This window comes from Brassica napus, chromosome C4 (genome assembly GCF_020379485.1).
Source record: "Brassica napus cultivar Da-Ae chromosome C4, Da-Ae, whole genome shotgun sequence".
NCBI lineage: Eukaryota > Viridiplantae > Streptophyta > Magnoliopsida > Brassicales > Brassicaceae > Brassica > Brassica napus.
The window spans coordinates 50,161,697-50,179,008 of NC_063447.1; the positions used below are offsets into that span (position 1 = coordinate 50,161,697).

Sequence of the window (17,312 nt, forward strand, 5' to 3'; positions counted from 1 at the left end):
AAGCTCATGACATAATACTTTTGCCATTCACTCATTCTCTTTGCAGGTTTCCAAAACTATTAAAGTAGATTCAAATATAAGTGTGGTGTTCGTGTCATTAGTATGTGATTATGGTAGCCTTTTTGGTCCTAAATTTCTTATAGCTACTTGAATATCATTATTTTTGTTGTCGGTAAGAATTAGTAGAATTTAATAAAACGAAAATATTAATGGCTGCTACTCATATTCGTGTAGGTGTTCACTGATACATATTACAGTGGAGCTGTGAATAAGTTCTTTGTGACTTTTTAGTTTCTGATTGGTTGTTTATGGCTAGTCCATCGGTTCTCATGTAGTATAGAATTGTTTCTGGTCTAATAAAAGACTATTTTTTTCTTTCAGGCTTTCTTGTGACCGAACACGTATGAGTTGGATGGCTATTATTGTAATGAATCTTCGCTGTCTAAATCTGAGGTGTCAAGTTACTGCCTAGGCTCAGAGCGATGGCGCGGTAAAGATTTAATTTGGTTAGAGCAACTCCAATGGTAAGAGGGACTCTAATGAATAATTTTATAGTTAATTGGATGATTTGAAAAGTTTAGAACTCTTGTTAGTGTAATTGATTTTTGTATGGTCCAATGAGAGAACTCTTGTTAGAGGTTCTTAATTTTTTTTTTTTTGATAACTTAAAGTAAAATACTGTATCAAAGAGTCAATCATTCACCAATTGGTCATAGCACGAACAATATATACTTGCCCAAAATCACTAACTAATAACAAAACCAAGAGACAGCTGAATGAGATCATACCTGCAATTTGCTTTTAGCGATTGAAAGTGTTGTGCCGCCAACTAGCAAAGATCTCATCTCTGCACTCAGACTATCCTCTTTCGTTTTAACATCTTGTTCAGTGAGTTTACAAGCAACTGATGTCTTCTCCACAAACATCTTTCTTGCTTCCGGCCTCTGACGCATCTCTTCAAGTTCATTAGTACGTCTCAAGCAATTAAAGCTCACTGAGTAGATAAAAACAAAATATAAACTTCTTATGGTGAAAAGTCTTGATTTTTTAACTAAGTAGTGCATTATTAACAACAAAAGGCCACTCCTTTACGGGACTATGTCCACACTACTAGTCCTCAAAACACATCTAATTTCTTTGAGTGAGTTTCTACCTAGCTTCAATCACATTCCTAAAGACACTGTCAATAATTAAAAATTGATGCTTTACACTCTGAAATTGATCAAAAAAGCAAATGGGTAAGAGGAAAAAAACCTGAATAAGCGACTCAAGTTTGGGCTGAAGGGATAGCTTCTTCTCCGTGGCTAATTTGAGAGCAGAAGAAAGACTCTCCATAGCCGCGTTAGCTCATGGTCGAACTCTTCCCACTCAATAACCTTCACATCCTCTTCTTCTCGATCGCTTCTTCTCAGCTTTTGGGACGAGTTTGACCCCGTTTCTCTTTCCATCAACAGTTCTGTCGGAGACTACGTTGACGCAAGTCTCTACGATAAGATCCATATATCTTCTTCGTTCGACTTTCATCACCAATTTTAAGGAGCGTGAATCGGATCAGAAAATATCGAAAACCCTAAATTCGATCAAGTGGTGATGATTCGTTCGACTTAGCAAGAAACGAATAAGAGAGGTATGACATGGATCCGTGGAATCGAAGTATTGAGGATGAAGAAGCTTCTCAAGCTTATCTGTCCTTCAGATTTTGCATAATTTTTTTGAAGGTTAGGAAATGCGGAGAGAGAATCTAAAAAGACTACAGCCAATACGCATGAACCACGTAGGGGTCTTTACTGATTCTTCTTCCTCTTAGTTTAGCACCGGTTCCGTCTAATTATAGCCTTTTTCATTTATTTTTTTTCCTTTTTTTTCTTTAGAGATTCTGCCTAATCATTCAGAAAAGATTATCACCACACGTTCTATTATGCTTTATGTAAGTGGCAGTTGAAAAAGACTTGAAACATATATATATATAATAAAAGTTTTACACTCTTCTTCTTCAACAAGCTTGTATTTTTATTCAACAGTTGACACTTTGTAATCAAATGTAACAATACAAATTTTATTCAAAGGCAACTACCAAGTATCACCTGGTCAGGATACTCTTTGGCATTCCCTTTAGGATTCTCTTCAAACCTCCGGAGACTAAACTGCTTCATCTCAACTCCTCCTCCAGCTTCTCCCTCCGTCGCCAGCTCCGCCAATATCCTCCCCACCGCAGGCGCCATCTTAAACCCATGACCAGAAAACCCGCCGCCGACCACCACATCTTTCCCAAACTCCCCACCGAGAAAATCAATGACAAAGTCCTCATCTGGCGTCATTGAATACATACAAAGCTGAGTCGCTACAGGTCCTTCAGTATCAACCATCCCTCCAAACCTCTCCTTAATCCACTCTTTAAGCTCTTCTAGCTTCACTCCCGGCCCCCATGGCCTCTTGTCTGGATCGCAGAGGTAACCACCGTGAACCGCCACTTTGATAAGTCCCGGATACTCCAGAGATGGAGTTCCATACACGTAAGGAGCTCCGTAGGACGCGAACGTAGGGAACTCTGAGTCTATCGCGAACTTGTCCTCGTGGCCTTTTTTTATTCTCCAGTAACACACCGTCGTCTCAAGCGGCTCCACCGGAAACTCTATCCCGGCCACCGTTTTCACCAGCTTACCTATCCATGCACCGGCAGTAACAATACACTTTTTACCGTGGAACTTCTCTCCTTTCACCGTGCTGACTATTACCCCTCCCTCGTTTTCACCGTCTTTCTTTATGTTAGCCACTTTGGTGTTGTCTCTCAAAACGGCGCCGTTCTTTAACGCCAGCGTCTGGAACATGGAGACGGCTTTGGTCGGTTTGATAACTCCGCCAAGGTCCGTCGAGACTCCGATCCAGTTCTCCGGGATATTGATCCTCCCGGAGAAATATTCAGACACGGTCTTTGAGTCCATGACCCTGTGAGCTAAGCCGTGTTTACGACACGTGGCGACAACAGAGAGGAGGCTCCGCTGGTCCTTAGGGCCCATGTCGAACTGCTGAGTTGGGAAATGGACTTTGTATCCGATCTCGGACTGGGCCTGAGCCCATAACTGAGCTGACTCGGAAACCATGGTGTAGTAGTAATCCTCCGGGTAAGTGGCGCGTATGGTACGTGACTCGCCGTGGGAAGAGCCACGGTGGTGGAGGAAGTCGAATTGCTCGAGGAGGAGAGTTTTGTGGCCTCTTTTGGCCAGCTGGTACGCTGCAGAGCTTCCCATAACTCCTGCTCCGACGATAATCACGTCGAATCGGTGGTCGCCGGAATATTCCATGAGGAATGTTAGTGAGAGAAACAAAGAAAGAAAGAGAGAGGGTTGATTGAAGGTCGGATAAGCGTATGGTTGGTAATGGTATTGCTGCATTATAAAAGCAAAATGTGTGACAAGTGGACAAAGCTGATATTATAATCACGACACTGCCCTTTGGTCATGTCTTTTTCCTTCTACCTTCTTCGTTGAACATGTCAAATAATCATAACAAAATCACGTTATGCATGACGGAAACAAACAAACAAAAAGAAGCAAAAAAACTAAAATGTCTTACTAAGACAAAATCGTCCAAGTACATTAAACTTAAAAGTTGTCATAAGGCTTGGTATCTTTGGGATATTCGATGTTGTAAGTGGCCAAATTTGTACTCGATGAAGCAAATATCACGTTCACGACAGTTACTATTTCGAGACGGCTTTTATGTGGGGATGGATGAAAGTTGCCACAGTTCATGAATGTATTAAATTATTAATGACCTTTAGTTATCTAATAAAATATTAGTAGTAGTTAACCACAGTCAGCAACAAGTAATCATATTTATGTTTAAACACAGTTCTTGTTTCTTTTTCAACAAAAATAATTCTACCTAAAAATTTAGGTACCCAAATTGGTGATAGATTAACAATTGGTGAAATAGAAAACTGAAAATCGCATACCCTTTTCTGTTTCTGAGTATGTTTAACCACAGTTTAAGTGCCGATTATCCCAATATATATCTTCCAGTGTGATGAATAAGCCAATAATATCGTTAATCTATAAAACAAATGGTACGATATTAGTCTCAAGAAATTTATATATGCTTTCCCCCAAGTCAAGTTGATTTTTTTTATAAATACGGTACATTAATCTTTTTAGTTCAAAAAAAAGTGTGCGCTTGATGTTGGGTTAGGATGGGTTGGGTTTTATTGGCGTGAAAGGATCGCACAGATGATTCTGAGGCGGATTGTTCCGAGCTGCCAAATAAGTAAGAGAATCAATTGGCTTGGCCAGCTTTTTCACGGAGCTATTTCCAAATGAATAAGTTCAGCGATCTTCTATTTGTTTGATATTCCGTTGTTTTTTTTTTTTTTTGTAATAATTATTGTACTAGATTATCTTGATAAAAATAACAATAACACTTTTAAAGCAATTTTACCTCTTTGAAGGGATTATATCCCTACGAGTCATTAATATATGGAGCTTTTTAAGTCAAAAAGAAAAACAATTGTGCAACTTTGTAAAGCTATTCTTATTTATAACACTAACCCGTAAACACACTGTTTTTGTGATTTTCTCCTAACTAGAATTCAAACTCTACAGTTGTGTTTTTTTTTTAGGAAAAAATCTACAGTTGTTTGATATTCGATATTTCAGTTTCACGATCTTTAACAATATAGAAATGATAACAACAACATTTTTTGTGAAATCGTGATTCTGAAGTTTGTTTTTACTAGTTGTAGTCTCGGGGAATATGATAGAATGAATATAGAGTCATTCCCTCTTTTCTTAGTGCTCACAATTCGTTTTCTTGAAAAGACAAATCCCTTATCCAGTTGCTTATTAGATCAATATCATAAACGAATATTGAACATTCATAAGACACTCGTACACTCATTGGCGAATCTAGGTACACCAAGAAGGTGGCAAGTGCCCCATAAAAATTTCAAAATTGCATAATATACCTCAAGTTTTAATTAATTTTCCCAATTAAATATCATATTTTAGCCATGTTTTATGTTTACATGTGATTTGCCCCCATTAAAACAAAATTCTACATTCGCCACGGTACACTCCAAACGTATATGTAGCTTATTAGCAATAGACAAATCATTATTGTCCACAATTTACAATTAGCTAGATCTAGTGTTGACAATTTGTTATAGGATTTTGAATGTATATATTCTTTAAAAAAAAATTGTGCAACATTATAATACACATTAGAAAAAAAAACAGTAAACTAAAATGATTTGTTACAAAAACAGTTTTGTCAAAACTTATAGGTTCAGTTGTGCATAACTCATGTGTTGTTTTATAACTTCATATTTTATTAATCATAAGCTTGTGTTTACATAGTCTTGATGAAGATCTATTATAGTTGGAACATAATAATGAAAGTAGTAAGGAGGACTTGTTATTATCGATCTGATTGGTAATTGCCGTAGTTTTAAAAAATTTGCTGTAGAAAAAATTCTGTAGACTTTTTGTTGTGGCTTTAGATTTTATTGCTGTAGAGGTTTATGGAAAGCTCCAAAAAAATGCTCTAAATTTTTGGCTCTACAGAGCACTCGTACAGATGTAGGTTATTTTAAAAGCTGTGATTTTTAAATTTTTATTAAAACTTGATTGCTGTGAATTTAGTGCTCTAGAAATAAATAGAGCTGTGGACAGCACCCACAACCACTTCCAATCACACTCATGCGTATAGAGCATGATTATCCCATGACTCTTAAGGGGATTTCTTAATGATTATTTTAAACTTTAAATGTAATTAAGTGGGGTTAAGAACTAGGGGTGTTCAATCCGGATATCGGTTCGGTTTCGGTTCGGTTTTTTCGGTTTTTCGGTATTTCGGTTAGTAAAATATAACTACCATTCTAAATCCATATTTACTTCGGTTCGGTTTGGTTTATATACCGTCGGTTTTTGGTTTATTCGGTTTTATACCAAAAAACATAATTCTTTATTTTGGGAACATATTATATGAATTTTAGAGTCTTGTTGTCAACACATTCATTTATTAAAAAATATTATAAGTTTAAATAAAAGAACAAAAATAAAAAACGTTTCTATCATCTAATAAAATAATCAAATCTATAATTAAAATTAAAGCTCAAAATTTTGATGATAAAAATAATTAAAACAAAAAATAAAACATAAGCACGAAGCACAAAAAATAAGTTATTATATTCTTTCATATTTAGCGTTCATCAAAGTCATGTTTCTTCTATTAAACACGAAACTCTATTCGTTTATAGATAATAAAAAAATTGTGAAGAATTTCCACTAATTGCTATCATCAAATTTATAATCTTTATTTTAATTTAGTAAATGCTAAATTAAAGCAAAAAGATCAAAAGAATACTAAGAAAATAAGAAGCATGTTTGCGATGAATTGTTATTTAATTATAGTTCAAGTGTTTTACAAATCAAGACTATTTTATTACTGTAAAAAATATGGTAATAGTTATTAGCAAAAAAATTAACTTATGATTTTCATACGTTGTTATAAAATATATACATATTTACATGTTTCTATTTTTTTATCGGTTTTATTCGGTTTATTCGGTTTTATCGGTTATATACCGAATCATATCCAAATACTACGGTCTTTTAAAAACCATATCCATTCGGTTTGTATGGTATATACCAAATCCAAACCATGTTATCTATTTCGGTTTGGTTCGGTTCGGTACGGTTCGGTTTTGCCATATTGAACAGCCCTATTAAGAACTCTAGTTAAGAAACTCCCATTTTGAGCGTCCAATGGGAGTTTCTTAATTAGGGTTTCTTAAAAAAAAAAAAAATTTAAGATAAAATTTATTTATTAAATAAAACATATTAAAAGATAACATTTAAAACATAGATTTAAAAAAAAAACATAAAAATAAAGACTAGTACAATAATCGAGAATAATTTGGAAACACATCTGAGTTTAGTAATTGTCTTCTTGACGTCCAAATTTACGACATATATGTTCAACCAAATCAGCTTTCAGTTGTTGATGCATTTTTCTATCACGAATTCTTGTTCGAACACCCATCATATTGGCGATATTTGTAGGTATATCTGTAGAATACGTGAGATCCACATGTGAAGTTCTGGTGTCTCCTCCTTGTTGGAACTCTAAAACATCAAACTGAGTGTATCTATCTCGTTCGTCTCTACTATCATATATGGAGTATGATACATGCTCTCATAATCTTTCCGATTTTGACTTTATCCCAAAAAAACGCTGGATTTTTAACAATGGCTAAGCGAGCTTGCAAGACTCCAAAAGCACGCTCGACATCATTTCGGACAGCTTCTTGATGTTGAGCAAATAATCTCGCTTTCGGCCCTTGTGGTATTGGAATAGATTGGATAAAAGTTGCCCATTTCGGATAAATACCATCGGTGAAATAGTAAGCCAAATGATACTCACTTCCATTGACAAAGAAAGTGACTTGAGGAGCTTGACCGTTTATTATGTCATCAAAATCAGGTGAGTGATCAAGAACATTTATATAATTTAAGGTACATGGGGGTCCGAAAAACGCATGCCAAATCCATAGATCATACGAAGCAACCGCCTCTAAAACGATTGTGGGTTTTCCTGAACCACATGAATATTGACATTTCCAAGCGGTGGGACAATTCTTCCACTCCCAATGCATACAATCGATGCTTCCAATCATCCCGAGAAATCCTTGACGCTCACCAATATCAAGCAGACGTTGGAGATCAGCGGAGGTTGGTCTTCTTAGGTACTCATCGCCGAATAAATATATTATTCCTTCCACAAAATGTTCCACGCATGATCGAGTCGTGGTTTCACCGAGTCGGAGGTATTCGTCAACAGCATCAGCCACAATACCATATGCCAAGACACGAATGGCTGCCGTACACTTCTGCAGTGGAGAGAGACTAATCCTTCCGAGAGCATCCTTCTTTTGTTGAAAGTATTCAACTTCATTGGAGAGTAGAACAACAATATGCATGAATAATAGCTTACTCATTCAAAATCGTCGTCTGAATAGATTTGCGAGATATGTTAGAGTCTCACTGAAATAATCATTCAATAAACGTACATTGCCTTATTCACGATCTCTTTCGATGTGAACTCTTTTTTCCTCTTTTTCCTTGCATCTTCTTTATCACCGTAATTAATGGAAAATTCTCGAAAGCTTGATCAAATTGTTGATCAAAATGTTGATCAAAATATTGATCGAAATTTTCATCATCTACTCCCTCAAACGTGTTATGAGAAGAAGATGTCATATATTTGATCAAATTGTAGAAAGTTTTTTTGATTCTTTTGGGAATAAAAATTTGAAGAAGAAGAATGAGAGATAGAGATAATGGAACTTTAAAGGAGATTGACAGATAAGAGTGTTTACGAATCTTTTGTGAATATTATTTGTGTTCAACGAGAAGGAAATTGAGAGAATGGAACTTTGAAGGAGAGTTGATAAGAGGTAAGTCGAATCTTTTGTAAATATCTTTGGAGAATGAGAGATAGAGTTGGTGACTTCTAAATATAGAGAACGAGAGTTGGTGATATCATATTGCACACATGACATAAGTTCATAATAATACAAAGGAAACAAACACTCGTGACTTGTGACACGTACATAATAATACAAAGGAAACAAACACTCGTGACTTGTGACATGCATAAAACAACAAAGCACACAAGTTCTCGTGACTTCTCCTGCACCCGTGACTTCTCTTGCACCCGTGAATTCTCTTGTCTATCTACACCATTGAAACAAGAACATTCGAACAAGAACAAGAACATTGAAAGAAGAACATAGAAACTGCTCCTATCTCCAACTGACCATTGAAACATACATTATGCAACATAACACATAGTCCGAAGACACCTAGAGCAGAAACACATAAAACATAACCGGTAACAGAGCATAAACACATAAAACATAATTGGTAACATAACATAAAACAGAACATGATAGACTGAAGACACATAGCCTAAAGACACTCGTTTTCTACCCCAACATCTCTGTAATTAGCTGAGTCTTTAGAGCTTCCTCCACCTCAGATATGAGCTCTTTTTTTATAAGAGACGATCAAGCAGTCCCATCTTCGTGAGTCTTTCTTTCATGGCCAAGTCTTTCTCTCTGATAGTCCACATGCTCTAAAGCTGAGAGACAGCCGTGTGATCCACTACACTCCTCTTACCAGATGCTCCTTTAGCCACCTTAACACCAGGAGGACGTTTTGTTGGATGATAACCTAGGTTCGTAGTTGCTTGAGAGCTTTTGGATTGTGCTCCATCCGAACACCTTCTCTTCTTACCGCTTACATCCATCTTAGCAGTTGCAAATTCGCTCCATTTCTGGTCATTCCTTAGCTCCTCCCAAGCGTGGTGAAGGGTAAAATTCTTCTTATGATCATTGTAGAAAATCTCGTGGGCCAGTTTAACAACATCAGACTCACTCTGGCCACTTGTTTTTTGTCTCGTTGCAGCCTCATAGGCTCCACAAAACTTACAAATGAGATCATTCAGTTTATGCCACCTCTGCTTACACTGAATTGCCTGTCGCGTTTCACCTCTTCCAACCTTTGGAGAAGCTGCAAAGTAAGCAGCAATGCGTGACCAGAAGGCACCTGCTTTCTGCTCATTCCCTACAACCGGGTCCTTGCTGGTGTTTAGCCATGCGCTAATGACCACTACATCATCCGAGACGCTCCATTTCTTCCTTTCTCTCTGATCTGTAGGTGAGTCTTCGCAGAAGCTTGAGGTTTTTGTTGCTTGAGGTTTCTGTTGCTTGAGTACTAAAGAAATGGTGTTCTGATGACCAGACATCCCCACCATGTGAAAACCTCTCATAAGGAAAGGGTACATGGACAGTATCTTATTGATTGTTCAACAGATCAACAAAATTTGAGGGCTGAGTATATGAATTCGGAGAATCCATATCCTAAAATTTCAGAGAAGATAGAAAGAACAAGAGATGTGTTTGAAGACGAATGAAAAGGGAGATAGTGTTAGAAGATGAAAAGAAAGAGAGAAAGCAACGGTTTTAATAGATGAAAAGAGAGCAAACCATATCTTAACTCTATCAGTTGAGATGAGTTGACACATATCTAAAAACCATTTACAGTAAAAGAAGCATTCATCACAAGCATTCATCTTCTCATACTCACTAACCACAACCTAACCAACATTTATTAACCTAAGGACAATTCAGACAGAAGCATTTAACAAAAAAGCAAGGAAATGAAATCAAGTTTTACCTCACTGACAGTTTCAAATTGGAGTTGTGGTTATGGAGCTTGCTCGGCTACATCACTTGTTGTACATCCTCACCTTGCCGAAAACTGCTCAGTTTAGAAACACCAGTTATGGAACAAGAAAAAGATGATAACAACATCACTAAAAAGACTCACACTTCCCTCTCGCTATAAACTTAAAGAACATGACTTAAAGAACATGACTAAAATGACTCACATTAGATTGTCACCATTATGTCTGGTAGAGACGAAGCCAATGCAGAAAGATGTTCCTTGGAGTCCTGTTGAATTGAAAACCATCATCATTAACACAAAGTATACACAGTCATAACCAAAGAACACAGAAAGAGTAAAAGCTATTATCACCTAATTAACGTAATCATCATCCAAATCACCACAGTTATCAACATTTCCAAAGATAAGAATCGAGAGAGGCGTCGTTGGTGGTGGGTGGGTTTCGATAGCTCTTCTGACGGAGATCACGAGAGAAGACCGTCGTTTTCGCCGTGACTTGCCGACAGAGTCGTCCTCTGTTGTCGGATTCAATCGCTCTTCTTGGAGAGAAGACGAGAGAAGCCGGAGGAGACGCTGGGAGGAGCGACACCCGCTTCGGTCGTCGGCGGTGATGGGTTTCAATCGCTGAGAGACGACGGAGGAGACGCCGTCACTTGCCGACAAAACACAGAGAAGACGCCGTCTTTGGTGGGTTTCAATCGTCGTCTTTGGTGGGTTTCGATACACTGTCGGACGGAGAACACGGAGTAGACGCCTTGTGTACCGACACCCGCTTCGATCGTCTCTCACGGAGAAGCCGAAAGCAGAGGTTGTGGATTTCGATCACCGCATGCGGAGAAAACAAGGGAATAAACAGAAAGAATCGAGAGATGAGAAAAAGAGAAAAAGAAAAAAAAAATTAAATCCCTCCTCTCGCTGACACATGGTTGTGAAACCTCTTTCAAAATCGGTTTCCAAATGCCCAATTTAAAAATCGGTTACTTTGCTTTTAATGAGTTTTGATTTAATTAAATCTATCTTTAATGCTAAAAAACTCTGTTTAGAAACAGCGATAATTATGGTTTTATATCTGAGTTCTTATTCTTACTCAGAAAGGAATAGATCATAAGAGCATGTTTATTGCTGTATCTTAACAGCATATCTTACATTAAATGTAATTAAAAGAATTAAACCAAAAATGAAAAGCAGAAAACGCGTCTCTTAATTAAGAACAATAAGACACGGTCCCTTAGGGGCACGTGTCACGCCTCAGTTTGGCAGAGGATAGGTGGAGACCTTGGTCCCGTCTCATTTGTCGCGTCTGTTTCTCTTTCTCTCCGTCTCGATTCTCTCCGAGGCGAGAAGACGATCTCTCATCGTATCGGCGGTGAAGTTTCTGTCGGTGACTCTCGTGGACGAAGGAAGACGGCGGGTCTCTTTCCGGTGCTTTCCTCCACCCAGGAAGCCGGGGACCTCTCTATCTTGGTGGTTCTCTGAGGCGAAGACCAAACGGTGAATCTCAATCGACTGCTCCGCCGAATCGAAAGGTAAAGCTTCGTTGATATGTATATATGTTTGAAGATTTCGATTATGCATGTCTCATATCGTGTCTTAATTTGAATATCTATATTTGAATGTTAATTTGTTTTGATATTTTATGTCTTCCTGTCTTTAGATTGATATATCAAGAGGCGTGATGAAGGGGTTAAGGGACGATGAAGAAACTCGACACTGATGGTTCCAGTTGTGCATCAAGGTAAAAGCCATCAATTTCCTCGGTTGAATTTGATAAAAATCATGTCTTAGGTGTCTTTAATTGGTTAAAGCAAAGTCTTGTAAATTATGGTTAAATATATCGATTAATGATGTCTTAGATTGTGTCTTAACATGAATCTCTATGTAAAGAACTTTAATTTGTTTTGATCTTTCATGTCTTTGTGTCTTTGGATTGAATGATCAAGAGGCAAGATGAAGGTTAAGGGACAATGAAGAAACTGGAGACTGATGGTTCCGATTGTTCATCAAGGTAAAAGCCATAACTTCCTCTATTGAATTTGATCAAAAATATGTCTTTGCTATCTTTAATTGGTTATAGCATTGTCTTGTGCCTTATGTTGTGGTTTATGGTTGGGTTTTTATTGTCTCTATGTAGACTGGAGCGTAATGAAGACCACATGACTGAAGAATTCTCCACTCTGACCACAGGAAAGAAAGCTAAACGATTGTTCATCAAGGTAAAAGCTTTCTCTTTGGTCTGTTGTATTTAATAAATGCTATCTCTTTGGTCTGTTGTTATAGGTTTGGTAATAAATTCTCTGTTCAAGTGGTTAGTGTTAGATTAGAGTTGTAATAAATAGATTTTTATGGTTAGATAGAAATCAATTGTTAGATAGAAATGAATGGTGTAGATATATGTCAACTCGTGTGATCAATGCTTTCATCCAAGGTTTGCGTCTTTAAAAATCTTCCCTTCTCCTCTTATTCAAACCGTGTTCTTGTCACTTCTTTTCACTTCTGTTCTTCTCACTTCTGTTCTTCTCGCTTCTGTTCTTTTGTTTCTTTCTCCCTTCAGCGTGCTTCAGTATGGATTCTTCTCCATCCACGCATACTTCAAAGTTTGTTGACTTACTTAACAGTCAACAAATCATTTCCTTCGGTAACTTTGAAGATTGTGTTGAACAATCTTCAAACTTTGGCCCTACTCCTGCCCAGCGTAGAGAAAGGAGGAAATGGACGCCTACGGATGATGTTCTCCTCATCAGCTCGTGGTTAAACACGAGCAAAGACCCTGTAGTGGGCAACGAGCAAAAATCAGGAGCATTTTGGACACGAGTTGCGGCCTACTTCGCGGCAAGTCCTCAAGTTGCTGGCTGCGAACAGAGAGAGGCAGCCCACTGCAAGCAGCGTTGGCACAAGATGAACGACCTCGTCTGCAAGTTTTGTGGATCATATGAGGCGGCTACTAGAGAGAAAAGCAGTGGGCAAAATGAGAATGATATTCTCAAATTGGCTCATCAGATATTCTACAACAACCACAACAAGAAATTTACACTTGACCACGCTTGGAAAGAGCTCCGGAACGACCAGAAGTGGTGTGAGCAATCCACTGCCAAGACCGAGGGAATCTCAAAAAAAAGAAAATGTGAGGACGGTGCAGATTCATCAACCTCTCGAGCAACTGAATCCACCCGTCCTCAGGGGGTTAAGGCTGCAAAGGCTAGTGGGAAGAAGCCGATGGTAAAGGAGAAATGGCTTAATGATTTTCAGACAATGTGGTCTATAAAACAACAGGATTTGGTCATCAAAGAACGGTTGTCTAAGATGAGTCTACTTGACAATCTTATTGCCAAAAAAGAACCGTTGGGGGAGTCTGAAGAAGCCCTCAAGAATAAGCTAATTAATGATTTGTTGTCTAATTAGTTTAGCTCTAAGCGTAGTTGTTTAAATTTCCCTTGTTCTTGTTCTTGTTATGTTGTTGTTGCTATGTTGTTCTTTGTTCTTGTTGTTGTAAAATGTTATGTGTCGGTTATGGCTAAAATGTAGTTGTTTAAACTTCTTGTTGTTACATGTTCTTGTTGCTAAAATGTTTCTCGGTTATGGCTAAAATGTTTCTCGGTTATGGCTAGTGGTGTTGATCAAATGTTCTGTTCTAAAATGCAGGTGTGTGTTCACAGCATGGAGCATTGGGAGTCCGTGTGTGCTGACTTCTTGTGTCACGAAAATAAGGGCATAGCTGGTACTCTTGTGTTGCTGTCTTCTTGTGTCACATTATTTATGTTGTTGCTGTCTTCTTGTGTCACGAGTTTTGATTATCAGAGCATTTTTGGCTCTTGTTGTTGTACCCTTGTCATGTATGTCTTCTTGTGTCAAGTTATATATGTGTGTCATGTATGTACTTTTTATAAATTTCAGATACAATACTTCTCTTTATATATCAGAAACAATCACTAAACTTTCTCACATTCAACTCTCTCATATCTTTCTCCTCATCATTCTCGTTTATCATTCTTCTCTTTACCATTAACCAATCACTAAACAATCATTCTTCTCTTTATCATTCTCGTCTCACATCCTTCTCACCATTCTCTTCGCTTATCATTCTCGTTTATCACCATTCGCTTATCATTAACCAATCACTAAACAATCACTCTTCTCACCAAATAAACCTCTCATGGCATCTTCTTCACATCACAATTTCGACCGATCACTTGATGAAGCTTTTGATGAAGCTTTTGATGAATATTTCGATAAAGCTTTTGAAAATTTGTGTAATGTGAATGGAGATCAAGAAGCTGAAAGGAAGACAAGAAAAAAACGAGTTTTTATCGAACGCAATCGTGAAGAAGGCCATATCCGGTTGTGGAATGATTATTTCAGTGACACTCCAACATATCCTGAAAATCTATTCCGACGACGATTTAGAATGAACAAGCCATTGTTCATGCGTATTGTTGATCGTCTCTCCAATGAAGTTACATTCTTTCGTCAAAAGAAGGACTGTATCAGAAGGCTTGGTCTCTCTACACTTCAAAAGTGTACAGCAGCTATTCGTGTGTTGGCATATGGTTCTGCGCTTGATGCGGTCGACGAATACCTCAGGCTCGGTTCAACCACTACTCGGTTATGTGTGGAAAATTTTGTGGAAGCAATAACAAATTTGTTCGGCGATGAGTACCTAAGAAGACCAACACCAGATGATCTTCAACGTCTTCTTCATATTGGAGAGCTTCGTGGATTTACCGGAATGATAGGAAGCATCGATTGTATGCATTGGGAGTGGAAGAATTGTCCCACCGCTTGGAAAGGGCAATATTCTCGTGGCTCGGGCAAACCCACAATTGTTTTAGAGGCGGTTGCTTCATATGATCTCTGGATATGGCATGCGTTTTTTGGACCTCCAGGTACCTTAAATGATATTAATGTTCTTGATCGCTCACCTGTTTTTGATGACATAATAAATGGTCGAGCTCCGCAAGTGAATTTCTCGGTCAACGGAAACGAGTATAATTTGGCTTACTATCTCACCGATGGTATTTATCCGAAATAGGCAACTTTTATCCAATCTATTCCAATTCCACAAGGGCCGAAAGCAGTTTTATTTGCTCAACGTCAAGAAGCTGCCAGAAAAGATGTCGAGCGTGCTTTCGGAGTCTTACAAGCTCGATTTGCCATTGTTAAAAATCCGGCACTTTCTTGGGATAAAGTCAAGATTGGAAAGATTATGAGAGCGTGTATCATACTCCATAATATGATAGTAGAAGACGAACGAGATGAATACACTCAATATGATGTTTCGGATTTCCAACAAAGAGAAGGCAGCGGAAGTTCACATGTCGATCTCACATATTCGACAGATATCCCAACAAATATCGCCAATCAGATGGGTGTTCGAACCAGAATTCGTGATAGACAAGCACATCAACAACTGAAAGGTGATTTGGTTGAACATATATGGCGTAAATTTGGACATGATCAAGACAACAACTGAGCTTCGATGCCTCTTTCAAATTATTATCGTTTTTAAGTAATCTTTGTTTTATGTTTTTATGCTTTAATGTTTTTATTTTAAAATTTATGTTTCAAATAATATGCTTAACTTTGTTTTTTTAAAAATAAAATTATGTTTAATAATTTTTTATTTTTAAGAATCTCTAATTAAGATACTACCAATAAACCACTAACATTAAGGATCTTTTAACAAAGTAGCTTAACTTCACTTAAATACTAAAAAAATCATTAAGAGCCCTTGAGTGGGGTTTACCAATAAACATGCTCTAAATGTCATAATTGAGTGCCGATTTTAATTTTAAAAATCTTTAGTTGAACTTGTCTCCATCTGAATAGAAAAAGAAAGAGAACGGAATAATTGCTGTCGTCATACTCTTCAAGTGGATTCTCGACGTCATTTCAATAATACACTAAATAAAACTAATCTATAATCCCTTTCACTAAAACGTTGTCTTGGGTCTTGCTTAACCAAAGGTGCGCACTAAACAACAAATAAGTAAGAACAAAATAATATGATCAAAAAAGTTATCCTTTCTATATTAAAAGATAAACATTATAATATTTGAATTAGCCATGTATCATCACCACAATGAGTTTTGCAATCCTTAAAAAATATATTGGTCCATTTTAATACATAATAAGTTTTTTATTTATGATTCCCTATATATTAAAAGAGAAGCATTACAACATTTGAGGTAGCCTTTTACCAAAAAAAAAACATTTGAGGTAGCGATGTGTTATCACCACAATGACTCTTAGAATCCTTAAAAAAATATGTCGGTCCATCTAAATATATATTAAACTTTTTAATAAACTAACCACAAATTCGTTATTAATGTTTTTAATTTTTCTTAAATAAAAATTACGAAATTACCTAATGTGGCTAAAGTATATACGGAAATTAATGATTTTGAATAATAAAAATTTGATAAAAATTAATGTATTCTCTATCATATTTGTTTACTTTAAATTAATAAAATAAATTAAATAACTACATTAACCATGTAATAAAAATTTAATTTTTTATGTATATGTTATATTTTGATTTTTTTTTAAACGACTATAAATTACCAAAACTATTAAAAGGCTCACATTCAATTTTTTGTGATCCATGGTTCAAAGGTTTTTGTTATGATCAAATATAAATGATTACAAAATCAAATAAGCAAGAAGTCACATTTAATAAATATTAAGTGTAAACGATATATATATTAAAGTTAAAGTATATACCATCTAAAATATATAAATATTTTAATTTCGAAATTTGCTTTGAACAAATATTTTGGTAAAAATTATTGAACAAATATTGACAACTTAATATTTAAATTTTAAACTTAGCTTTGAATTTTCTAAAAATTACTAAAACTATTAATCACACAATGAAAATTTTGGTATCAGTTATTTAAAGTTTTTGTTATAAAAAATACAAATGATAAAATAACCATATGAGTAGAAAACATCATTTAATATATATCAATACTAAAAATACATACTATATATATATATATATGTTAGCGTCATTTAAATTTAATTATATACAATATAAAATAGAAAAAGTAATTGTGTAGATTAATTAAA

At 36.4% G+C, this 17,312-nt stretch overlaps 3 protein-coding genes across 3 annotated transcripts; 1 reads left to right on the top strand and 2 right to left on the bottom strand.

Moving 5' to 3' along the window:
• Positions 1-1,944: 1,944 nt before the first annotated feature.
• LOC106446652 (probable sarcosine oxidase) lies at positions 1,945-3,485 on the bottom strand. Its single transcript, XM_013888435.3, has one exon. It carries the CDS (start codon positions 3,390-3,392, stop codon positions 2,061-2,063), a length of 1,332 nt encoding a protein of 443 aa, XP_013743889.3. The 5' UTR covers positions 3,393-3,485; the 3' UTR covers positions 1,945-2,060.
• A 5,647-nt stretch (positions 3,486-9,132) lies between these two features.
• On the bottom strand, positions 9,133-9,843 carry LOC106448605 (glutathione S-transferase T3-like). Its single transcript, XM_013890468.1, has one exon. The coding sequence runs from the start codon at positions 9,841-9,843 to the stop codon at positions 9,133-9,135; it is 711 nt and encodes a 236-aa protein (XP_013745922.1).
• Positions 9,844-12,211: 2,368 nt separating this feature from the next.
• LOC106423168 (glutathione S-transferase T3-like) lies at positions 12,212-13,646 on the top strand. Its single transcript, XM_048755979.1, has 4 exons — positions 12,212-12,252; positions 12,379-12,460; positions 12,525-12,529; positions 12,863-13,646. The coding sequence occupies exons 1-4, from the start codon at positions 12,212-12,214 to the stop codon at positions 13,644-13,646; spliced, it is 912 nt and encodes a 303-aa protein (XP_048611936.1).
• Positions 13,647-17,312: the final 3,666 nt, after the last annotated feature.

What these genes read in the sequence shown, in the direction of transcription:
- LOC106423168 (XM_048755979.1), top strand. Translation starts at nt 12,212, where the DNA reads ATGAAGAAACTGGAGACTGATGGTTCCGATTGTTCATCAAG. An exon ending in GGTTCCGATTGTTCATCAAG is followed by an intron (nt 12,253 to 12,378) that starts GTAAAAGCCATA and finishes GTCTCTATGTAG; the next exon opens with ACTGGAGCGTAATGAAGACC.
- LOC106446652 (XM_013888435.3), bottom strand. Translation starts at nt 3,392, where the DNA reads ATGCAGCAATACCATTACCAACCATACGCTTATCCGACCTTCAATCAA.
- LOC106448605 (XM_013890468.1), bottom strand. Translation starts at nt 9,843, where the DNA reads ATGTACCCTTTCCTTATGAGAGGTTTTCACATGGTGGGGATGTCTGGT.